Below are 23,321 nucleotides of genomic sequence, written 5' to 3' on the forward strand. Positions count from 1 at the left end.
TCTCACTCTCTCTCTCCCTTTCTTTCTCTCTAAAAATTAATAAATTAAAAAAAAATTTTTTTAATAAATAAATTCCAGTGCTTTTAACTGCTGGAAGTAGATTTGTCCCTTAAAGATCTTCAGAGAAAAAACAACTCCTGAGGCACTACAATAGCTTACATTGGCAGTCTTCCCACATACAAGGCTGTTTTAAGTACTTTATTACATGTAATAAAAACACAACAGCCCGTGGCTTGTTACCCTCATTTTGCAGGTGGCATAGAGTGTCTGGGTAATTTGCCTGAGGCCCCACAGCTGTAAGTAGCTAAGCTAGAATTCAAAGCCCGGTGGCGCAGCTGAAGACTCTGGGCGTTCAACAGGGCCCTAAGATAGCTGGGAGAGCGCAGGCTAAAGAATGGGGCGCCGCTTTACCAAGCATGACCTGGGCATGTCCCTTTACCTTTCTGTCCCCTCGGTAGACGGAACAAGGCTTGTCCTTCCAGCTTGCTGCATTTGCTGTGGGTCGCAGAAGGTACACTGTGGGCTGGAAATGGGGGGTGTGGGTGTGTGTGGGGCTATGGTTATGGTTATGGTTGGTCCTCAAGGGCCTGTTCTGACCTGGCCAGGACTAAGTACTCCTTATAACTGCATAGCTCTGCCTCTGATATCAGTGTGTGTGTGTGTGTGTGTGTGTTTGTGACAAAACACAGGTAGTATAAAATTTATCATTTTACCATTTTAAAGTGTATAGTTCAGTAGTGGTAAGTATATTCACATTGTTGTGCAACCTATCTCCAGAAAAACTTTTTCATCTTGCAAAAATTGAAACCCTATACCCATTAAACAATAACTCCTCATTCCCCATTTTTCCTACTACCATCAACCACCATTCTACTTTGTCTCTATGACTTTGACTACTCTAGGTATCTCGTATAAATGGAATCATACAATATTCATTCGTCCTTCTGTGACGGGCTTGTTTTCCTTAGTTTAATGTCTTCAGGATTCATCCACATTATAGCATGTGTCAGAATTTCCTTCTTTTTAAAGATTGAATAATATTCCATGGTATGAAGAATTCACCACTGAACCTATACTAGGCCTGGTGCTTTCTGTTTTAGAAGATTATTTTTTATTGATTAAACTTCTTTTTTCTTTTTAATTTATTCATTTTAGAGAGGAGAGAGAGAGAGAGAGAGAGAGAGAGAGAGAGAGAGAGAGAGAGAAAGGGGGGAGGAGCAGGAAGCATCAACTCCCATATGTGCCTTGACCAGGCAAGCCCAGTTTCGAACCAGTGTCCTCAGAGTTCTAGGTCAATGCTTTATCCACTGTACCACCAAAGGTCAGGCCAATTCAACTTTTTTTTTTTTTTTACATTTTGCATTTTTCTGAAGCTGGAAATGGGGAGGCAGTCAGACAGACTCCCGCATGCGCCCGACCGGGATCCACCCGGCACGCCCACCAGGGGGCGATGCTCTGCCCATCCGGGGCGTCACTCTGTGCGACCAGAGCCACTCTAGTGCCTGGGGCAGAGGCCAAGGAGCCATCCCCAGCGCCCGGGCCATCTTTTTGCTCCAATGGAGCCTCGGCTGCGGGAGGGGAAGAGAGAGCCAGAGAGGAAGGAGAGGGGGAGGGGTGGAGAAGCAGATGGGCGCCTCTCCTGTGTGCCCTGGCCGGTAATCGAACCCGGGACTTCCGCACGCCAGGCCGACGCTCTACCACTGAGCCAAGCGGCCAGGGCCAATTCAACTTCTTTAATAGGTATAGGGTTATTCAGATTGTGTGTCTTGCATGACTTTTGGCAGATTGTGTCTTTCAAGGAATTGGTCCATTTCATCTAGACTATATGTGAGCATAGAGCTGTTCATAGTATTCTTTTCTTATCCTTTTCATGTCCATGGGATAGTACTGATTCTCCCTTTTTTATTTCTGATATTAGTGATTTGTGTCTTCTCTCTTCTTTTCTTAGTCTCTAGCTGGAGGTTTGTTGCTTTTATTGATCCTTTCTAAAAACCAGCTTTTGGTTTCATTGATTTTCTCTATTGATTTCTTGTTTTCAATTTTATTGATTTTGCTCCAATTTTTACAATTTTTTTTCTTTTGCTTACTTCAAATTTAATTTACTCTTGTGTTTTCAGTTTCCTAAGGTAGAAGCTTAGATGACTGATTTAGATGAACATTCATCTTGGTGAATGTTCCATGTGAACTTGAGAAGACTGTGTATTCTTATGTTGTTGGATGAAGTTTTCTATAGATGTCAATGATATCCAGTTTCTTAATGGTGGTACTGAGTTCAACTATAGCTTTATTTCTGCCTGCTAGACCTGTCCATTACTGACAGAGGGGTGATGAAAGCTCCAGCTGCAATAGTGGATTTATCTATTTCTCCTTGAGTTCTATCAGTTTTTGCCTCACAATTGCAGGTAGAAGCCACATTTTTTAATCCAGTCATCTGTTGATGGACACTTGGGTTATTTTCACCTTTTTGTTTATGGTAAACGATGTCATTTTGTTGTATGTAGAGTTGACTCTTGAGCTACATGAGTTTGAACTCAGTATAAGTGGACCTGCACAGTTCAAACCCAGGCTGTTCAAGGATCAACCATATATCCCTTTTGCAGTTGGGAATCCCTGTTTGCAGAAGGTCGATTTGTTATATGTGGACTTTTGACTGCACAGTGAATTGACCCCCTAACCCTGACATTGTTCAAGGGTTAAGGGTTAACTCTGTATACCATGTTTTGTTTATCCATTCATCTGTTGATGGACACTTGAGCTGCTTTCACTTTTTGGCTATTAAGAATAATGCTGCTGCAAACATGGGTGTGTAAATATCTCTTTGAGAACCTGCTTTCAATTCTTTTTTGGCTATATACCCAGAAGTAGAATTGCTGGGTCATATGGTAATTCCATATTTAATTTTTTGAGGAATCTCCATACTGTTTTTCACAGTGGTTGCACCATCTTACATTCCACCAAAAGTGCACAAGGGTTTCAATTTCTCCACATCCTCACCAACAGTTGTTTTGTGTTTTTGTTTTTTTAATGGTAGTAGCCATCTTAAGGGGTGTGAGGTGGTATGTCATTGTAATTTTGATTTGAGCTTCCATAATGTTTAGTGATATTAAACATTTTTTCATATGCTTATTGGCCATTTGTATATTTTCTTTGGAGAAATGTATATTCAGGTTCTTTGCCCATTTTTAAATTGGGTTGTTTTTTATTGTTGAGTTTTAAGACTTTCTGATAGTCTTCATATTAACACCTAGCTATATATCTGGATATAGAGCAGATATATGATTTGCAAATGTTTTCTCCCATTCTGTGATTTGCTTTTTCACTCTGTTATTTCCTTTGATGCACAAAAGTTTTTAATTTAATGTAGTCTAATTTATCCAATTTTCTTTTATTGCTTGTGCTTTTAATGTCATATCCAAGAAATAATTGCCAAGTTCAATGTTATAAAACTTTTCCTATATGTTTTCCTCTATGGGTTTTTTAGTATTACCTCTAACAGTTAGGTCTTCAATCTTTTTTTAATTTTATTTTTTTTAAAAAATATTTTATTTATTGATTTTTTAGAGAGAGAGGAGTGAGAGAGAGAGAAAGAGAGAGAGAGAGAGAGAGAGAAGGGGGAGGAGCAGGAAGCATCAACTCCCATATGTGCCTTGACCAGGCAAGCCCAAGGTTTCGAACCGGCGACCTCAGTGTTCCAGGTCGACGCTTTATCCCACTGCGCCATCACAGGTCAGGCAGGTCTTCAATCATTTTGAGTTAATTTTTGTACATGGTATAAGATAGGGTCCAGCTTCATTCTTTTGCATGTGGCTATCCAGTATTCCCAAAACCATTTGTTAAAAGGGCTGTCCTTTCTACTTAAATGGTTTTGATACCGTCCTTGAAATCAATTGACCATATATGTGAGGGTTTATTTCTGGACTGTCTATTCCATTCCATTGGTCTAAGTATCTGCTCTTTATGCCAGAACCACAGTGTTTTGAATATTATAGTTTTGTAATAACTTTGAAGGTTTGAAATCAGGAGGTGTGAGACCTCCAACTTTTTTTTTTTTTTACATGATTTTTTTGGCAGTTTGGTGATTCCTTGAGATTCCATAAGAATTACCAAATGTGTTTTTCTATTTCTGCAAAAGACACTATTGGGATTTTGATAGAGATTACATTAAATCTATAGAGCACTTCAATGATCTATATCAGGTAGACATCTTAACAATATTGTCTTCCAATCAAGGTAAATGGGATTATCTTTCATTTATTTTTGTCTTTAATTTCTTTCATCAACATTTTATAGTTTTAGGGATACAAGTCTTTCACCTCCTTGTTTAAGTTTATTCCTAAGTATTGTTTTTGATGCTGTTGTAGATAGAATTCTTTTCTTAATTACCTTTTTGGGTTGTTTGTTAATGTGTTAATATACAACTGATTTTGAGTTTGATTTTGTATCCTGTAAATTTGCTAAATTCATTTATTAGTTTGATCAGTTTTTTAAAAAAATAATCTTTCTTGATTTTTTAATGAGAGAGGAAGGGGAGAGAAAAAAAAGATAATTTTACTTATTCCTTTTCAATTTGGATGCCTTTCTTTTTTCTTGTTTTTGTTTTTCCTAATTGATCTGGCTAGGACTTCCAGTACAATGTTGAATAGAAGTGGTGAAAATAGGCATCCTCACCTTGTCCTGATCAAAGAAAGGGAAACTTTTCAGTCTTTCACCATTGAGAATGATGTTGTCTGTGGGCTTTTCATATATGGCTTTTATTATGGTGGGGTAGTTTCCTTTTATTCCTAGTTTGCTGAGGCACCACTTTTGCCTCTTCCTTTTTCCTTTCTCCTCAATCCAGATGAGGCCAACTTGTCACTTTCCTTCATATAATAACCCTTTACCTGCATTTTAGGGTGGACACCTGAAAGAAGGCAGTTTGGATTTTCCTTCTTCAGAGAATTTTCTCACAGTTCTCTTCCCCTTTCCATTAATTTATCCAGTCACAATGCAAACCTTTGTTGAGACTGCTGCATGTGCCAGGCATGGGAATTGGCTTTCTTTCCCATGGGAGGTTTCATGTATGTTGTCTCAACCTTCACAGGAGCCATCTGAAATAAAGACGATTCCTCTTTCTATATTCAGAAACAGAGTTGCAGAGGGGCTTGCCCAAGGCAGAGCCAGTTCCTATGACTCCTTTGTGTAACCACTGCTGTTTCTGTGTCTAGCCTTTAAGCCATGTTGCTGGCCCACAGGCAGATGCCTCCTGTCCCTCCTAAGCTGGCTGTGATCTTAGTGGAAAGGGCGCAAGTCCAGTCCTGAAGTCTGCTTTTTTCCTTATATTCACAGAAGTCCTGGGCCGATGTCAAGAAGTGCAAAAACAACATGCGTCCAAATCGGGCTTTGGTGGCTCAGCTGTCACAGTGGGAGAAGGTTATTCTTGGAGGTTTTGTCACAAACATCTCGGATCCATTCTACTGATCTCTGTGGCCCATGTATAGGTCCTGAAGAACTTGGTTTGGGAGATTCTTGTGGGTAGTGGGCCAGGATGTGTAACCAGGCTGGTGTGAAAGAAGGTCTTTGCAACCTAGAGCCTCTTGTCAGCCTCCTGCATTGGTTCTTCCCAGGCTCCTCGTTCATGCCACAAAGCGGGTGCACTGTGCTCAAACTAAGTGAGCACCCCATCCCTGCAGCCTCCTGGACCACCCCCGCGGCACTGCTGAGGCTGTCTCTGGAAGGGCATCTGGCTGCCAGAGCAGCTGTCCCCCAGGTCCCCCAGGACTTAGACCCTTTGAAGGCTGCCTGGGGGGAGCTCCAGGGGTTCCTGCTGCCACTGTTGGACCACAGGGGGTGTCACAATGCCCACCCATGGGCATAGATCCCCCACTCTTAGAGATGCCAATCCCAGGCCCCAGGCTCCACAGCTGAGAGGCTCTGGCACAAGGGCACACCTGTGCCTCATCCCCAGCTCCAGCATGCCCACCAGTCCACCGGTTCATCACTTCTACGGATTTCCTTCCTTCCTCCTACTCATTTCTTTCTGGCTGCATTCACTAAGACGAGATTCCTACCCCTTCTTTCTTCCACACCCGGGTTTCTAGAAATTCCTTGGGTCTTAAAGGGAATTTTCTTCACAATGCACTTAAGAGCACTGGCAGCACCCACAAAACAAGCCTGGAGTCAGGAGAGGACACAGCGAAGGGGACTGATGAGGAATTTAGGATATCCATCTATTGTTCATTCAGCAAATATACCCTGCTACATGGGCAAGGCTGGGGACATACAGATGAACGCCATTTCACCTCCTAGGACTCTGCAGAGGGTTGGATGTCCACCCATCCCTAACAGAAGCCCAAGTCCTCAAGGAGTGAGGTAAAGGTTTTTCAGGTAATGCAGGCTTTAGTCAGGATCTTAGCTGGAACACGATCTGGCATGGCTGCCTAGCTATGGCTAGCTCGGTCATTAGGGACCTTCTGGTAGGCAGAGCCAGTGGTGGGATTCAGCTGGTTCGCACCGGTTTGGGAGAGCAGATACCTAATTTTTTGTTGAGTTCAGTGAATCAGTTGTTAAAATGGCACTTGTAATCAGGGTTCTCTCTAAGGTGGGTGCCTGGGCAGTAGCCCAATGTGGAAATCACAAAGTTACATTCCTTACATTTTTTTAATGTTTATCTGCACAACAGCGTATTCTAAGTGCCCATAGTAATATTCATTCTGTCCATAGGTGAAAAAAGTTGACAGAACTATGCTTGTAATATTTATTTATTCATTTCATAAAACTCATTAGAAAACATTGTTAAGAATAAATCACACAGCCCATCTGATGCTCAGATAAAAGTGAAGAAAATTGCAAGTGAGGACGCCAATCAAGAAGCAATATGGGCCTGACCAGGTGGTGGTGCAGTGGATAGAGCGTTGGACTGGGATGCGGAAGGACCCAGGTTTGAGACCCTGAGGTCACCAGCTTAAGCGCGGGCTCACCTGGTTTGAGCATCGCTCACCAGCTTGAGCCCAAGGTCGCTGGCTCGAGCAAGGGGTTATTCAGTCTGCTGAAGGCCCGCGGTCAAGGCACATATGAGAAGTCATAATGTGCAACGAAAAACTAATGATTGATGCGTCTCATTTCTCCGTTCCTGTCTGTCCCTATCTGTCCTTCTCTCTGACTCTCTCTCTGTGTCTCTGTAAAAAAAAAAAACAACCAAAAAACAAAACAGAAAAACAAAAAAAGAAAAAAAAATAGAAGCAATATGGAAGTATCTTTTTTTTTTTTTTTTTTTTTGTATTTTTCTGAAGCTGGAAATGGGGAGAGACAGTCAGTCAGACAGACTCCCGCATGCGCCCGACCGGGATCCACCCAGCACACCCACCAGGGGCGACACTCTGCCCACCAGGGGGCGATGCTCTGCCCCTCCAGGGCGTCGCTCTATTGTGACTAGAGCCACTCTAGCGCCTGGGGCAGAAGCCAAGGAGCCATCCTCAGCGCCCCGGGCCATCTTTGCTCCAATGGAGCCTTGGCTGCGGGAGGGGAAGAGACAGAGAGGAAAGGGGGGGGGTGGAGAAGCAAATGGGTGCTTCTCCTATGTGCCCTGGCCGGGAATCGAACCCGGGCCCCCAGCATGCCAGGCCGACGCTCTACCGCTGAGCCAACCGGCCAGGGCCTGGAAGTATCTTAAATAACAGTTTTATTGTTTTTTGTCAGGTACTATTTAATATTTCTTCATTAATATTTTAAACCTTTTATAACACAATCTACTTTTGTGTACCTCTTTTATTCTCATTTAAATATTAAGTGCATGAAATAATAAACTACCTTTTGGTATATATATTTTTCATACTTACGGTCGTTAGGGCAGAGAACTGGTTGTTAAATTATTTGAATCCCGCCACTGGGCAGAGCAGAATCTTTGGAAAGTTTTCAGTAGGGACATGGTGGAGATTCGCCTTGTGTTTTAGGAAGAGCAGTCTAGTACCTGTGTGAACAGACAGTAACAGTGAGCCTGGAGGCAGGGACACAGGAAGGAAGCCACTGTAAAAACCCAATCGAGGTAAGAGGTTCAGAATTCCCTCCCCGCAGAGATAGAGCTCCCCAGGAACAAAAATGTTTGAGGCAGGTGTCACCTTTCTTGGTTTACCTCCAGCATGGCCGGCCAAGGCACGGCTGGCTGCACCAGCACACCAGCTGAACCCAGCGATGGGCCATCACCGCTCCAGGCCTCGTACCGATTCTGAGCCGCAGGGCGAGCCGCTCTCGGGTGCACTTGGCCCCGCCCAGTCCCTGCCCCTGTCCTGGATTGGCTCAAGTAGGGGCGGGGCCAGCGCGGTCGCCGCTCCAGGTCCTTTTCCCATTGGTGGATACTGCGGCGCGAGCCCGGAAGCGGACGGGGGCGGAGGCAGTGGAGGGTGAGGCGCCTCGGCCCGCAGGATTGCGGTGGCGTCCTCTACCCTCCACTTGTCTGGCGTGGGGCCCGGCAGCCATGCATCCCACGCTCCCGGGCCCGCTGGGGGACTGCCTGCGGGACTGGGAGGAGGTGCAGCAGGACTTCCAGAGCATCCAGGTGAGCGTCAGTGCGGGCGCGCATTGGCCCCGAGCCATGTCTCTTTGGTGGGGGTTCAAGGGCCGGGCAGCCCTGTGTCAGGCAGTGAGTGGGGAGCTCGGGGTCAGGGGTAGGGTAACCTAACGTCGTTCCCAAGGACGATGAGACCCTGGGTCCCGGTGTCTGGGCTGGACTGTCGTCGGCCTCACATGAGTGTCCGACAGAGGCATACTTTACCCGCGTGGCCGTCGCGACCCCGGTAGGACCCCACTGCACTTGTCGGACTTGGGGCCTCGACCCAGACCTCGCATTCTTTCAGGAGAGTGGTCGCTTGAGTCACTGCCGGCCGGGCCCAGCCTTGGGTCACTCAGCAAACATGCTGTGGGCGCCGGCCTGGCCCGCTGGAGTCACGAGAGTCCCGCCCTCCGGGCAGCGAGGTGTGGACTGAGTGCAGTTGGAGTGCTCGCCGGGAGGCAGCCAGGCTTCGGGAGGGGCGGTGGTGGTTAGGTGAAGTTGCGGGTCTGGGTAGGGGCGAGGCAGATTCAGGGTGAAGGGCAGCAGCCGCCCGCGAAGACAGGCCCGTGTGGTTGCTGCAAAGAGGGGAGAAGTGGGTGGGCCGTATCCACCTCTGGACCTGGCCGGGATTGGGGTCTCTTTGAGTCTAGTGGGAAACCACTGGGAGAATTGGCTGGATCTGGCTTGTATGGGCCACTGTGCTGCTCAGTGGGGAGTCCAGGGAGGAAGAGGCTGCTGGCCTCCTCTGGACAGGAGAGGTGGGGGCTGGGGATGGGCAGAGGTGGAACATGCTGGGTTCCCAAGGGGCGTGGTGGCCCTTCCTCTTACAGAAACAAGACCCAGGCAGGGTAGAGCTCAGACTAGCTGGGCTTTTGACTAGGGCTTTGCCTATCGTGGATGATTAGTTCCAGTCCCTTCCTGTCTGCATTGACTCCTAGCTGCCCCCTTGCCAGCCAAACAGCTACCATTAGTGCTTCTTCCCAAAGTCCTGAGCAGAGCAGAACTAGTCTCCTAGCCTGATCCCCACTGTCTCCGCCTCAGCCCCTGCCTGACCTTCCTCACATTGCCCCTTGCCCAACTCAACCTCCAGGCTGCTGCTTCTCGGGACTCACCCACCAGGGCAAAGTGCTCTGGGAAGCTTTGGGCCAAAGGTACTGGGGGAGGGGTATGGGACTGGTCTTAAAACAGGAGCTCCAAGGGCTGAAGCCTGGTGACCTTTAACCTGGAGGAAGATGCTGGGAGTGTCAGAGCAGAAGGCATCTTGGACATCCCCTTGTCCATGTAGACTGGACAGCAGGAGGATCTGAGAGGCCAGGGGTGGCTTCAGGCAGTCTGCTTGGTCCAGAAGGTGGACCTGTGGGCCCAGCACCCAGACTCAGGGGGGGACAGAGAGGGGTGGGAACAACTAGTAGATGGGCTGATACTTCAAAAAACCTTCAGGGAACTAGCTTGTTTGTGGGAGAGGGGTGCCATGGAGGCTGCTGGGCTTGCAGGAAGAACCCTGTTTCCTTGTCCGCCTGGGGGAGAGAGTAACCTTAGGGAGGTCCCTACGTTGGCACAGCTGGCTGCCTCATTTCTTGCTGAGACCCTCCTAAGGAGCCCTAGAGGAGTCCATGCCCTGCCCCCTGCCCCCTGTCCAGCAGGCTCTGGCTTAGTGACCCTCCAACCAGTCTGACCCTTTCTCTCAACCCGGTCCCCAGGAGACCCACCGGCTGTACCGCCTGAAGCTGGAGGAGCTGACCAAGCTGCAGAACAATTGTACCAGCTCCATCACTCGGCAGAAGAAGAAGCTGCAGGAGCTGGCCCTCGTCCTGAAGAAGTTAGGACCCCCCCTCCCCATGGCCCCCCAGCTCCCGTCAGCCTTGGGTCTGAGGGTGGGTGTCTGACCTGGTGGGTAGAGGACAGGTGCTTAATAGAAGTGTCCTTGGCACACAACTACTCTCTCTGGGCCACGTTAGCCCACCTGCCCCACAGGTGTCAGTGTGATACTGGGGCCTCCTACTCTGACTCTGGCTTCTGTGGTTTCACCTGCAGATGCAAACCCTCCCTCCCAGTGGGGGCCGGGGAAGCTGCAAAGGAGCTGGAGAACCAGATCAAGGAGCGCCAAGGCCTCTTCTTTGATATGGAGGCCTATCTGCCCAAGAAGAATGGGTAAGACCCCTCCCCTGAATTCAGTTCACAGCCACTCCTGGGAGGGAGGCCTGAGGTTTACTCTTACTCTGCTTGTTTGGTCAGCAGATCTCTCTTGGGCCTAATCTGGGTTGAGCAGTCGGGCACCCTCAGGGAAACAGCCTGTCTCAGGGGAGACAACCGAGTGACAGTGATAGCTCATTGCGTTGGGTACTTTGTGGGGGAACTACAGGGAATGGGAGTAAGGGAAGCCCCCAGTCCAGCCTAGGAGGTTGGAGAGAACCTCTTGGAGTAAGTGAGGCCTGAGCAGAGTTACTAAGGATGAAGGAGTGAGCCAGGCCAACTCAGGAAGGCAGTAGCAGCAGGTGCAGTGGGGGGTGAGGTCATGAGGAGACAACTACAGGGAAGCCAGGCTGCAGAACCCCACCTTGGGCCCAGGAAGCAGGGAAGAGTGACAGGTCAAGTAACTATGTATTTCCATAACCAAGGAGGATGAGCTGGTACAGTGCAGAACCTGGGCTGAGTGAAAACAAGCCAGCAGAGATGGCAGGTAGCCAGACAGCTGGGAAAGAGCATGTTCCAGAAGGCAAGGGAAGGAGTGGCAGTGGCCTCAGATCAGACGGCTGTGGAGGTCAAACTCAGTAATGAAGGGGAAATGCTTCCTGGAAGTTGGGGTGACCTTGGAGAGAACCACTTCACAGGACAGTGCAGGTGGAAGTTGATATTGGGAATGACAGAAGATCTGAGAAACAGCCAAGTTTAGGTCACACACCAGAAGCTGAGCTGTGAAAGTGAAGAGAAACTAGTACCCAGAACTTAGCGTGAGGGGGGGGGGGGCTTTTGCTTGGGTGTATGTGTAACTCTGAACATGGGAGAGACTTGAGTATATCTGTGGAGAGGTGGGGCCAGCAGAAAGGGGAGACCCAGAAAAGGAGCACCAAGTGATGGAGGAAGACTCCTGGGGAGATGGAGAGGGCTGGGCATGGGCCCTTGTTTGGGATGGTAGAGGGTGCAGAGATGAGGGTGACAATGCAGGCAGGGGACATGTCAGGTGCCTGGAAGGAGACAGGATGGAATGTTTGGGAAAGAGAGTTTGTCGAGGCCACTCTTGGGATGGGATAGGGAGCCAGTGGTACTGAAAGGCCACCTGGCAGCCTGGCCCAAGTCCCCACTATGCCGTTAATCTCTTCACAACCTTGGGAAAGTCTCTTGACCACTCTGAGCCCATCCATATAGCTTAAGTGCAGATAAGAGCCCATGTATTGGTGCAGTTGCTTAGTACACGGCTGTGACTCTCTGGTTACCTCCTGAAGTTTTTCTGGTGGAGGAGGGCAAAACAAGTGTAGCTGGTGGGTGTGTTGGCAGTGCTCAGAGCTGGGAGGTACAGGCTGGCAAGGAAGTGGTTGACATGTGAAAGAGGGCTTGAGGACTGAGCTGATTCAGGAAAGAGGAGCAGGGTCAACAGAGCCTGGGAGTCCCAGTGTGTGGGGGTACAGGTGGGGAAATGGGCTGTTAGGGTGGGCACTCGGGGTTCAGGATATAACCAGTGTTATCAAAGCTGTTCTGGGTTGTGAGGAGTTTGTGGGTGTGGGTTGCTGCGTGGACTTGGGGCTGCAGGTTCTCAGGGGTAGCAGAAACTTCAGGGTAGGTGATCGACGGTGACCCTGCACCCAGACATTGAGTCCACTGCCCAGGCCCGTAGGGGCGACCTGAGATGTGAGCAAGCCTTCTATAAGGTAGAACCAGGCTGCTCCTGAGGCCCCAAGGTGGGGAGTGTGGGTGATGACAAGGGAGGGAGGGGATGGTGATTTACTTTAGAGCAGGATTTGGGAGCAGGCAGGAAGCAAGGCCGGGCATCTGTTTCTGTGGAGTTGGTCTCCAGCACCCCAAGGCCAGAGCCCTAAGCCAAAGCCATGGAAGGCTGAGTGGAGGTGGTGACCCAGCTTCTGGCCTGGCCCACTTTAGGGCTCTGTGCCCTTTGGCTTTCCTCTTGGTCAGGGCCTCTTCTCACCCTGTCTTCTTCCCTAGGTTGTACCTGAACCTGGTTCTGGGCAATGTCAACGTGACACTCCTGAGCAAGCAGGCTAAGTAATTGGTTGCTGTGGGCTGGGTCTCAGCTCTGCTTTCCACCCTCCTGGGGCCTTTCCACTCCACCCCAGCTACCCTGGCTGAGTCTTGGGGTCCAGGGGCTACTCCCCCATATTGGCCCCATGCCATGCATGGAAGTGTGTCTGGAGCAGGCACTTCCCTCCTCAAGCAGAAGTGAGGGTGGGTCCCTCCAGCACCCCAGCCTGTCCCATGGATGTGTGCCTACCCCAGGTTTGCCTACAAAGACGAGTACGAGAAGTTCAAGCTCTACCTCACCATCATCCTCATCCTCATCTCCTTCACCTGCCGCTTTCTCCTCAACTCTAGGTGGGTGCCCTGCTGCTTGGAGCCAGCGCTTGTTTTATCCTGGCTCCTCCACCAACCCTTGTCCTCCTCTGCAGGGTGACAGACGCCGCCTTCAACTTCCTGCTGGTCTGGTATTACTGCACCTTGACCATCCGAGAGAGCATCCTCATCAACAATGGCTCCAGGTGGGCAAAGGCCTGACCCCAGCTCTTGGAGGGCGGGGGAGGATGCCCTAGAGCAACCCTAGAAAGTGGGGGGCAGTGCTACGGCCCTGAGAAGCAGGAACTGGGTTGGGGTGTTGGTTTATTCCTACCTCAGACAGTGCCCTGTCCCCGAGCACCAATCCTGGGGGCTAAGGGTTACAGGAATGACAGCAGCTTCCTGATACAGGATCAAAGGCTGGTGGGTTTTTCATCATTATGTGTCCACGTTCCTGTCAGGAGTCATGCTGACATGGTGAGTGGCCCAGCCTGGCTCCAAGGGCCTTGGAGGGGGAGAGCCAAGGAAGAGAGAATTGGCATTCCGAAGCTCCCCCCTTCCCTCTGCTCTCTCTTAGGCCCGATGGCCTAATGTATCAGAAGTTCCGGAACCAGTTCCTGTCCTTCTCCATGTACCAGAGTAAGTGTCTCAGAGGTCCCTGCTCAGCTCAGGACTTGCCCAGAGGGAGGGGCAGGGAAAGGACTTGGGGCTCCAGTCCTGCGCTGATGCCCCCCACCCCCCAGGCTTTGTGCAGTTCCTCCAGTATTACTACCAGAGCGGCTGTCTGTACCGCCTCCGAGCCCTGGGTGAGAGGCACACCATGGATCTCACTGTGGGTGAGTCAGGCATGGCCCCATTGTGGATCCTGACTGGGGATCTGGGAAGGGGAAGTCCTTTCCTCTAGACCTGGCCTGACTGATGGTGTCTCTGCCACTGTCCCTTCTCTCACAGAGGGCTTCCAGTCCTGGATGTGGCGGGGCCTCACCTTCCTGCTGCCCTTTCTTTTCTTTGGACAAGTAAGTTGTATCTGTACCCCCATCCATCTGGCTGGCCAGCCCCTGCTCTGGGTGAAGTAGGGACTGTGTTCTATATGAAATGCTACTTCCTCCCAGTTCTGGCAGCTTTTTAACGCGCTGACATTGTTCAGCTTGGCCCGGGATCCCGAATGCAAGGAGTGGCAGGTGAGCTGGGGCCCCTGGAAAGGACACAGGGAGGGCTGGACTTTGGCTCATGTCCTAACCCTGATTCCTCCCCCAGGTGCTTATGTGCGGCCTCCCCTTCCTCCTCCTCTTCCTTGGCAATTTCTTCACCACCCTGCGGGTCGTGCACCAGAAATTCCACTGTCAGCGGCATGGGAGCAAGAATGATTGAGGCTGGGTCTTCTGCCCACTTGCCTGGAAGGGGCTTCTGTACCCCATGTTTTGTTTGAGGGGTTGGGAACTCCCTCATCCAGGAAGGTCTTTTCTGCTTTCCTTGGGTTTTGTGGGCCCTGAAGGCTCTGCTGGTGAAGACCTGGGCCTGTGACCCAGCCTGTGGGGAGCTAGGGGCCTGTGGCTTCAATAAAGGAACAGAGGCAGAGAGGTGGCTGGAGGTGTGTGGTCTCCTGAGGGAGGGCAGGGGCCCAGTGGGTCACTGTGCTGCCACAGCATGGGTTCTTGGCGCTCCAAGTTGGTCTCTCTGGTATCTGAGTTAAGTAGACCCAGGTGGAGGCCCCAGATCTGTTCGAGGAACGTCAGGCAAATACAGAAAACGAACTTTATTCCAAGGGCCAGAGGTTATTTAAAATTATTTACACTCATTGAAAATCATGTAGATGGGCCAATCCCCCGCTCAGATGAGAACCCCCCCACCTTCTGTACAGCCACTGAGGGCGTGAGGTGTTCCAAGTGTGGGCCTGGTCACCATTGGCCATGTGTCCTATGACCCGGGGGGCGCTGAAGGGCAGGTCTTGGGCCCAGAGAAGTCTTGTCTGCATCCTGGGACAAGGCCCAGCAGAAGCCACCTAGGAGACTGGCAGAAGGGGGCTCGGGGGAAGTGATTACATGGGGAAGCAAGTCTATAGGGCATGAGAGCAGGCTGGGCCTGGTGGCGCCTAGCTCCATACATCCAGGGAGTATCGGCCCTTAGTCATCAGTTTCTTGATGTAGTCCACAGCCTGAGTGTGCTCCATGGACCCCAGCTCAGCCACGATGTCGTAGAAGGTGTTCTGCACGTCCCTGGCCATGTTCCGAGCATCCCTGAGGGAGGAAGGACGTGGTGGCACTAGGTGCTGGGCAAGGGGTGTCCCCACAGGCAGCCAGCCTCACTCCTCCCACTCTATCCTCACTCACCCACAGACGTAGATGTGGGCACCCCCCTCGTGGATCAGCTTCCACAGGTGCTCCTTGTCCCTCTTCAGTAAGTGCTGGACGTAGACCTGAGGGCAGAGGGTGGGGCCTGTGAGCTGCCCAGTCTCGCAGTCCTCCACCCTGCCAGAGCGGCTCGCCCTTCCTCACCTTTTGGGGCTGCTCCCGGGAGAAGGCCACGTTGAGCTGGGTGAGGGAGCCCTCCTTGTGGAACTGGGTCAGCTCCTCGCGGTACAGGTAGTCCTCATCAGAGCGGCGACAGCCATAGTAGAGCAGCGTCTCCCCCACCTCCTTACCTGGGAGTGAGAGGGGTCAGGGTAAGTGTGGACTCTGTCCCACCCGCACTCTGTCCTGCCCCGCCCAAGCCTATACACACCCTGCTGCTGCAGCCAGGCCCGCTCCTGAATGAAGCCTATGAAGGGGGCAACCCCAGTGCCAGGGCCCACCATGATGACAGGAGTGGTGGCCTTGAAGGGCAGGCGGAACTGGGACTTGCGCACGAACATGGGCACCAGGGCCCGGCGGCCGTTCTCCTCGGCAGGCTCCTTGGCCCGAAGCCAGCTGGTGGCCACACCCTTGTTGATACGGCCAGACTTGGTTTCATATTCCACAGCCACGGCACATATGTGAACGGAGTTGGGGTGCACCTGGTGGAGGAGGGCAGGAGTGAGCTCAGCAGCTTAGGAGTCTCCTTCCTGCCACCAGCCCTGTCACCTGAGCCACCTTGGCACAGGGTTCATGCTCAAGGTTTTTCCATATCCTTCATGGTGCCCAACCCTCAAAAGCCCCCTTTCCAGCAGTATCCTGACTGGGTCTCGGCACTGGCACTGTAAGCAGTATGCAATCGTACAGCCTAGCCTCTGGGTACACTGCCTAGTGAATGGAGTAAACTGTCCCAGGGGTTTGGGTCCGAGCCGGGCATGCTCTGGGCTCCCCTGCACCTCAGAGAAGCCAATGCTATGCTTCCCGTAAGTTGGCCGGGCCTGCCCTACCTTGGAGGATGATGCAATGGAGTAGTAGCGGGCCTGCAGCCGAGGCAGCAGCTCACACAGGTGGTCGATGGGGGGCCGCAGGGATGGATAGTCCTGTAGGATGGCCAGGATGTGCCTCCGAGCCTCGACCACCCAGCTCAGGTATAGTTCCTGGGGAAGACAGAACTTGGGGTGAGGCGACACAGTGGTCCAGGGAACAGGGCTGAAGTTGGACCAAGCTGCTTGGAGAGTGGCTGGGTGGGGCGGCCTGGGGCGTGCAGGCTAGGAGCCGAAGCCCAGGACTGTGGTGGTGGCTGTGTGGGTGCCAGGGGCAAGAACAGCAAATTACCTTGCCCTCGCCTGAAGAGGAGGCCATCTTACGCAGGTGTTCCTGCTCCGAGGGCTCTGAGGCGTACTGGGCCAGCTCGTAAAGCACGTTGGTGCGTGGTGGGTTGGTGATGTCCAGGTAGTAGGTGAGGGCCGTGCGGTAGGAGGTGGGGCAGGGGAATGGGTGCTTCTTGTTGGATTCCTCTGCAGGGACAGAGAAGGCAGGGTTTGGGGTCAGTGGGGTGCCATCAGATTGCGGTGGGGGAAGCCAAAGACTGCTCTGTAGGAAGAGGCAGCCCGGCTGGCAGTGGAAGCAAGGCCAGCTCTTGGCGGTGCTTCCTTGGCCCTGGGGCTGAGCCTCAGGCTTTCATCCGGCCTTAAACTTGAGGCCAGGCAGTCCTCACCGGAGGTGGGGCCTTGCTGTGGGAGGCCTGGCACTCACTGTTGCCAGGCCAGGAGTCAGTCCTTGAGTGGCTGCAGAGGCAGAGTACCTGCCTGCCTGTGGGCGGTGCCTGGTCTACTGTGGGGCCCCAGGCTCATGACCATGACATACCAACACTGGGCTTTCAGCCGTGATGGCGGGATCCTCCAGGTCAGTTTTTATGCTTGGACACACCTGGAGGTCTGCAGAGGGCATGTAGCTGAGCTCTTAGTGCAGCATCCTGTACACTCCAGGTGCAGCCACTGGCACAGGCCCTTGCTGCAGCCTTCTGCCGCCACCAGTCAACAGGCCGGCTTTTCTGACCTCTCCCCGTCAGGCCAGAACGGGGCCCAGCCTGGGAGCTGCCAAAAAGCATCTCTACCTCTGAGGCATGACTGCAGGGGCTGTTTATGCCCGTGCACAAATAAGCTTCTGCCGAACTGCCAAGAGGGTTGCCAAGGGCACACAGAGGGCCTGGTCCAGGAAGGTCTCAGCATTTAGGGGTTTGGGTCTATTTAAGTGGTGCGGTCTGACCTTCTTACTGAAGTGTAACCTACATGAAGTATACAAGTTATATGTGTATGGCTTAATGCAGTGCTTTTCAACTGCTGGACCCACTCTGATGCTGTATGAAGTATAGACCCCATGGTTATAGACCATTCTTCATGCAGTATCAAGGTGGTTAACTCTTTCGTGGACCAGCACAAAATTTCTGGCGGACCAGTGATTGAAACAGATTTTCACAAACTGAATATCCTTGTGTATCTAGCACCCAGATAAAAAAAACTGGGTGTTCCCAGCACCCCAGAGCCCACGGAACCCAGAATCAGGACTCAGGCTTTACACTACCAGAAGGGGTGTGTGAGTGCATTTTTCCTAAAGCTACATATCTGCCTTGGGGAGTTCCGAGCCTCTGACCTCTTTCTGAGCAGCTCTCAGCAGTAGAGCCCCCCACAGGGGTTTAGATTCTCTTAGGGGAGAATGAGCACACCACAAGCTCCCCAGGAAGGAGCCACGTCTCATAGTACAGGGACATGCCCCGCAGAACACAGACAGACTCAGAGCATGTCTGCTGTGCCTCCACTGGTGGCATGATGAATTGAAATAATATAAACCGCCCCCCTTTTGTGCTGTTTCTTCCAAAGGCTGACTCTGGAGCCAGTGACAAGGAGCAGCCAGGCTAGGATGACCGAGGACAAAAGTGAGTGGGGCAGCGCCAGGTAGAGCTGGGTCCCAGGTGCATGGTGGGACCAGTGGTGGGTATCAAGGGGTTACAGCAAGAGGCTGGGGCCAGGCAGTCCTTTGAGGCCTTGGGGAAACCCTGCCCCACATTTAGTGCCTCTTACACTCTAATAATCCTGAATGGGCCCAGCGGGCTGTTAGGATTGCTGACTCTGATCCCTCAGTTTATAGGGGAAGAGACGCAGGCCCTGGAGCAGGTAGAGGGCAGCCCCAGGCAGCCCCTGGCCAGTCGTGGTAGAGCCAGGCCAAGAGACCAGAGCCCTGCCTGCTACCCCCACTTCCCCACAGCACATGGGGGCTGGTTGGGTACTCCTCCCTTCCTCAAAGAACTATACCAGAGAGGGGACAGGGAACCCCAAAGTAGAGGGCCAGACCTTATAGCTACTTTTGCCCCTCATCCTCCGAGCTTATTACAGGCCCAGTAACTGTGGCATCGTGGGTGTAAGGGTCCTCTCAGACATCAGGGCTTCAGGCCTAAACAGCTCAACCTACAGGCCTTGCCAAAGGGGACAGCCTCAATTTCAGAACTCACCATCGAGATTCTTCAGGGACATGATGACATCCAGGTCAGCACCGAGGATCTCGCCAAGCTGGTTGACCAGGGCAGTGTCATTGGCAGGGTAAACAGCTACATGGTCACCAGATTCATATCTAGTGGGGAAATGTATGGCTCAGGAGGAGGGCCGAAGGCCTCTGTATGTGGATGAGGAGGCCCTGAGTGAAGGTGTAGGAGAGGGGTGGCAGTAGCTGGTACCTGATTTTGGAATCTGAGATGTCTAGTTCCAGGTGCATTAGGTGTCGCTCAGTTCCCTGGTTCAGCTTCCGGTTGGTGGTGACAACAGCCAAGAATGGATTTTTGGCATCAAAGGGGCTGGGTAGGAAGGAGAGCAGCTCAGTGATTGGCCAGGTTTTTGGTCTGATCTCCCTGCTCCAGAGGGACTCTTCTGGTTTCGCAGAACACAGGGAACCTCAGAGCTGGCCTCCAAGGGCCATGAGGAAACCTCTCCAATTATGTAAAGGGTTCTCCCAGCCTGATCCCAGGCAGTGATCCCGACAACTCCACAAAGTGGGCAGAGCCAGATTATTCATGTCTCCATTTACAGATATGGAAAGAGAGGCTGGGCCCTAAAAACCTGGGAGGCCCTCCCATTGGTGCAGAGTTCTCTGAGCCCATTGGTGAGCTGAGTTCAAAGAAGGATGGAGCCCTTGAAGGTGACTCCCCAAAACAAGATGTCTGGGTCCCCCAGTGACTGTGTGGAGCAGAACTTCTTCACCCAATATGCCCTGGATTCCAACTACATGAACAGATGAACTTTTACTCCATAGTCACTGAAATGTTGGGGCTTCCTGCTACAGAACTCCAGCAGGAATCTGGGCAGCACCCAGGTCTAAGGCAAATCGGGCCCAAGAGAAGAACATTATGTTTTTGGATAAATGTCAAAATATTGAGGCAGAATTTAAGGAAGTTTGCCCTTTTGCCAAAGTTAAACCTAGAAATTGCAGTCCTGGTTTAGGAACTGGCATGTACCCCCACCCCAGGATAATTACAGAGCAAAGTGTCAGAGCAAATTAAGTACAAACTGGGCAAGCGCCAGTCTCTCAGAGGCTACGCTCCGGACTTCGAGACCGCTGGACGGGGAAGGGTCCTGAGGGCCCTGACCATGGAGCAGCCTCCCATCTCTCTGCTCTGGGCCTCATGCCCTCTCTGCAGTCGAGATCCCCTGCCATGCCTACTTCTGGCCAAGGGTGGAGACAAGGATGCCACACGGGATGGGCACTGCAGGGATACACAGGACTATCCGCTGTTTCCTGTCCCCAGGTGCCTGAGACAGCACTGCCACAGGGCCTAGGCCCCAACCAGGATCTCCACACAGGACTATCAGCTGTTTCCTGTCCCCAGGTGCCTGAGACAGCACTGCCACAGGACCTAGGCCCCAACCAGGATCTCCACACAGGACTATCAGTTGTTTCCTGTCCCCAGGTGCCTGAGACAGCACTGCCACAGGGCCTAGGCCCCAACCAGGATCTCCACACAGGACTATCAGTTGTTTCCTGTCCCCAGGTGCCTGAGACAGCACTGCCACAGGGCCTAGGCCCCAACCAGGATCTCCACTCACGGCTTCTGGTTCTCGTAGCTCTTCAGGCGGCCCATCTCACCCACATACACCTTGTCCATGTCGATGTCTGTATGGACCACAAGCTCATACTGGCGAATGCTAGAAAGGAGAGACCAAGGGTGAGGTGGGGGCTGGCAGGGACTACGCGGCTGCAGGGGTCAGTCCCAAGAGAAGAGGAGGCTGCTCGGGGAGTGAAACTGTCAGGAAACAGTACATGAAGGTGCAGCTAGGATATAAGAGGAGGGAGGTAGCCAGCATAGAGCTGGGGAAGGGCTGGTGCCGCCTGGAGTTCAGCAGGCTTCCAAGTGGTTCTGTGAGAAGGTAAAGAGGCCTGTCATTTCAGGCAAAGCCAAGTGCCTTAGCTTTGGATCTGGGACCCTCCCGTATCTGACTGACCTTCCACCAGCCTCCTCGAGTCCCACCCTCAGGAGGCACTCACCTGGACTCCTCTCCAGTGGCTTCCACCCCAAAGTGCTCACACACAGCTGGCCAAAACTGCTCTCGCCATGTGATGAAATCCTCCTCCAGGCTGGGGAGAGGAGGTAATGAGCCAGGCCCCAGGCCAGCCAATTATAGCAATGAGACCCAGCAATGGGCTGGCTTCCCCAACATCCTGGACACTCTCTCCCAGCACCCCCAAGAGCTTGAGGGCTCATTTCAAGCTGGTCCACCCAGTAATGTAACCCAAGGCATCAGGAAGTGTCTAGAGTATCTGTGCTAAACACGGGCAGCTTCTATCTGAGCTGGACAAGCCAGGAGGATGGGAAAAGCAAGTAAGGCCCACTTGGTAGGGGCTGGGGATGAGCAACTCCCTTCCCTTGTGTGTCAGTTTCAGGTGACACCATGACTTTGTACTCCTCTCATGTGCCACAGATAACCCTTAACCCTGGGGGTTCCTGACCCCTGACAGCTGGGGCGGGGCTCTGGAAAGGGGGCCCTGCATGCAAGGCTGGGTCTAGGCACTCACTTCCCGTCATCGTCGCCCATCCCCAGCTCAAAGATCCGCTGGGCACCAAGCTGCTCTAGCCGCTTGTCCACATACTTGCCCATGGCATTGAAGTGCTCATAGGTCTTGTTCCCAAGGCCAAACACCTGTGTGGACAGAGGGGTGGGCCTAAGGCCTGGTCAGCAATCAGGGGTGGGTTTCCTTGCAGAGCTGGCCAAGTTGCTAGGCAGCATCGTGAGGTGGTCACCTTTGGCCCCTGGAAGTGGCTTTCTTTCAGTGACCTGTAGCCCAGGGCGTCCTCCACAGCCAGCCTCTAAGCCTCAAACCTGGGTGGCCAGCAGGAACAATTCACCCTTCCCACCAGGTTCTCCTCGCCCAGTCAAATGTTGGGTCAGCCTGCCACACCTTTCTTTAGTCTCAAGCATAAATGCCCACTGGTGTTGGGGACATGGGAGGAGAAACTCGCTTAGTGCTGGGGTTCAGGGTGGGGAGGGGGTTGTCCCACTGTCCCATGAGCAGCCTTCCTCCGGGCTCCCTGACATTAGCTCCCTGCCAGGCTCTCCCCACCCCATCTTGATACCTCGGCTTGCCCTTGTTGATCAGAACATAGGGATCCAAAGGTCCAGGGCAGGTGTCTCAGGCTGCACCTAGGAGCCCACAGGAAGCCACTGGAGGAAAGATGGAGTGACTCACCGCATACTTGACTCCAGAGAGGTCCACATCTGTCTCCTGGAGCCAGTCATAGAAGTCCTGAGCATTGTCGGTGGGGTCACCCTCGCCATAGGTGGCCATGCAGAACACTGCCAGGGAATTCTCTATCTCTGGCAGGCTGCCCAGGTCGGCCTGGAGAGACAAGGGCAGGGCCCGGGCCCAGCGACCATGACTCAGCCTGCTCTAGCTCAGGTCTGTACCTGATGGGGTGCAGACAAGAGAGTCCAGGGGTCAAGTGGAGGGGGTGCATTCACAGAGGAAAGGGTGTTGACAGGCACAAACAGGCTGTGTTCCAGGCTACCAGCTGGCACTCAGAAAGTGGTTGGTTCCCTGGGCATCAGCCCTAGGCCACCAGTGAATGTCATTGTCTCTCAAAGTCCTTGGAGCATAGTGGGGCCTCGTCTCTCACTAATTCCTGGTCCACTGTTCGCTAACTCCCGAGGTCTAGAGACAGGCATTACTGCCTGTCCCCAAGAACGAAAGCAGGGTGTGGATTAGGTGGAGGGATAGGTGGTTTGGGAGATGGCATGGCATGAACAGGAAGCAGCTGATGCTCAGGAGAGAGTGGTTCTGGGAGAAGGAACATTTGCTGTGTTGTAGGAGCTGCAGGAGCAGCTGGGCCATGAATGGCAATGACCCCACCGGGGAAGAAATAGGAAGGCAACTCCCTAGGGGCTTCTTCTCAGAACCAGCTGCTCACTGCTAGCCTCCTTCCCTCCTGGGTACCTAAGGATTGGCTCCCCTTCCCTGTCCACTGCTTCCACCTGGGGCAGGTGGCTGGCTGTCATTAGCTCTCCTGATCCAGCAGGCAAGTGTACTGCTGGAAGTTTCTTGCACTGGGAGAGCTGCAACCATGTGAGGGGATGAACAAGGACAAAGGAGCCAGCCCAGAAGGAGAATGAGCAAGGTGACGCTCCTCCACGGCCCTCAGAGACAGGAGGAGGAGGAGGAGAGGAGAAGGGGGAGGAGGAGGAGGAGAGGAGAAGGGGGAGGAGGGGAGGAGAAGGGGGAGGAGGGGAGGAGGAGGGGGAGGAGGGGAGGAGGAGGGGGAGGAGGGGAGGAGGAGGGGGAGGAGGGGGAGGAGAAGGAGGGGGAAGAGGAGGGGAAGAGAAGGAGGGGGGGAGGAGGGGGAAGAGGGGGGGAAGAAGGGGAAGAGGAGGGGAAGAGAAGGAGGGGGAGGAGGAGGGGGAAGAAGAGGGGGGGAAGAAGGGGAA

General features: G+C 52.4%; 3 protein-coding genes across 7 annotated transcripts in view; 2 read left to right on the forward strand and 1 right to left on the reverse strand.

Annotated features, from left to right (window-relative positions):
- STYXL1 (serine/threonine/tyrosine interacting like 1) overlaps positions 1-5,620 on the forward strand; it is a 73,318-nt gene extending 67,698 nt beyond the window's left edge. For both annotated transcript variants that reach the window (XM_066274504.1, XM_066274505.1), the window contains exon 9: positions 5,326-5,620. In XM_066274504.1, the coding sequence (XP_066130601.1) occupies positions 5,326-5,457 (132 nt within the window). In that variant the 3' untranslated portion in view covers positions 5,458-5,620. The remainder of the gene's footprint in view (positions 1-5,325) is intronic.
- A 2,725-nt stretch (positions 5,621-8,345) lies between these two features.
- TMEM120A (transmembrane protein 120A) lies at positions 8,346-14,605 on the forward strand. 2 transcript variants are annotated; one of them, XM_066274517.1, is made up of 12 exons: positions 8,348-8,530; positions 10,225-10,343; positions 10,559-10,675; positions 12,683-12,742; positions 12,974-13,069; positions 13,144-13,233; positions 13,439-13,504; positions 13,605-13,666; positions 13,771-13,863; positions 13,979-14,043; positions 14,140-14,208; positions 14,285-14,605. In XM_066274517.1, exons 1-12 carry the CDS (start codon positions 8,450-8,452, stop codon positions 14,396-14,398), a joined length of 1,032 nt encoding a protein of 343 aa, XP_066130614.1. In that variant the 5' UTR covers positions 8,348-8,449; the 3' UTR covers positions 14,399-14,605. The 2 variants fall into 2 exon arrangements, with proteins under 2 accessions (XP_066130615.1, XP_066130614.1); XM_066274518.1 differs by lacking the exon at positions 12,974-13,069 and having other exon boundaries at positions 8,346-8,530.
- A 163-nt stretch (positions 14,606-14,768) lies between these two features.
- The window catches only part of POR (cytochrome p450 oxidoreductase), an 83,618-nt gene continuing 75,065 nt past the window's right edge, over positions 14,769-23,321 (reverse strand). For all 3 annotated transcript variants that reach the window (XM_066274513.1, XM_066274514.1, XM_066274512.1), the window contains exons 5-16: positions 22,090-22,239; positions 21,418-21,542; positions 20,890-20,979; positions 20,451-20,549; positions 19,088-19,204; positions 18,866-18,984; positions 16,693-16,874; positions 16,365-16,514; positions 15,749-16,019; positions 15,523-15,668; positions 15,358-15,443; positions 14,769-15,264 (exon numbers count right to left, since the gene is read on the reverse strand). In XM_066274513.1, coding sequence (XP_066130610.1) covers positions 15,120-15,264; positions 15,358-15,443; positions 15,523-15,668; positions 15,749-16,019; positions 16,365-16,514; positions 16,693-16,874; positions 18,866-18,984; positions 19,088-19,204; positions 20,451-20,549; positions 20,890-20,979; positions 21,418-21,542; positions 22,090-22,239 — 1,680 coding nt within the window. In that variant the 3' untranslated portion in view covers positions 14,769-15,119. The remainder of the gene's footprint in view (positions 15,265-15,357; positions 15,444-15,522; positions 15,669-15,748; positions 16,020-16,364; positions 16,515-16,692; positions 16,875-18,865; positions 18,985-19,087; positions 19,205-20,450; positions 20,550-20,889; positions 20,980-21,417; positions 21,543-22,089; positions 22,240-23,321) is intronic.

The sequence above is a fragment of the Saccopteryx bilineata genome, chromosome 4, assembly GCF_036850765.1.
Source record: "Saccopteryx bilineata isolate mSacBil1 chromosome 4, mSacBil1_pri_phased_curated, whole genome shotgun sequence".
In the NCBI taxonomy this organism is placed as follows: domain Eukaryota; kingdom Metazoa; phylum Chordata; class Mammalia; order Chiroptera; family Emballonuridae; genus Saccopteryx; species Saccopteryx bilineata.

What these genes read in the sequence shown, in the direction of transcription:
- TMEM120A (XM_066274517.1), top strand. Translation starts at nt 8,450, where the DNA reads ATGCATCCCACGCTCCCGGGCCCGCTGGGGGACTGCCTGCGGGACTGG. An exon ending in CTCATCAACAATGGCTCCAG is followed by an intron (nt 13,234 to 13,438) that starts GTGGGCAAAGGC and finishes TTCCTGATACAG; the next exon opens with GATCAAAGGCTGGTGGGTTT. An exon ending in GTCCTTCTCCATGTACCAGA is followed by an intron (nt 13,667 to 13,770) that starts GTAAGTGTCTCA and finishes CCCACCCCCCAG; the next exon opens with GCTTTGTGCAGTTCCTCCAG.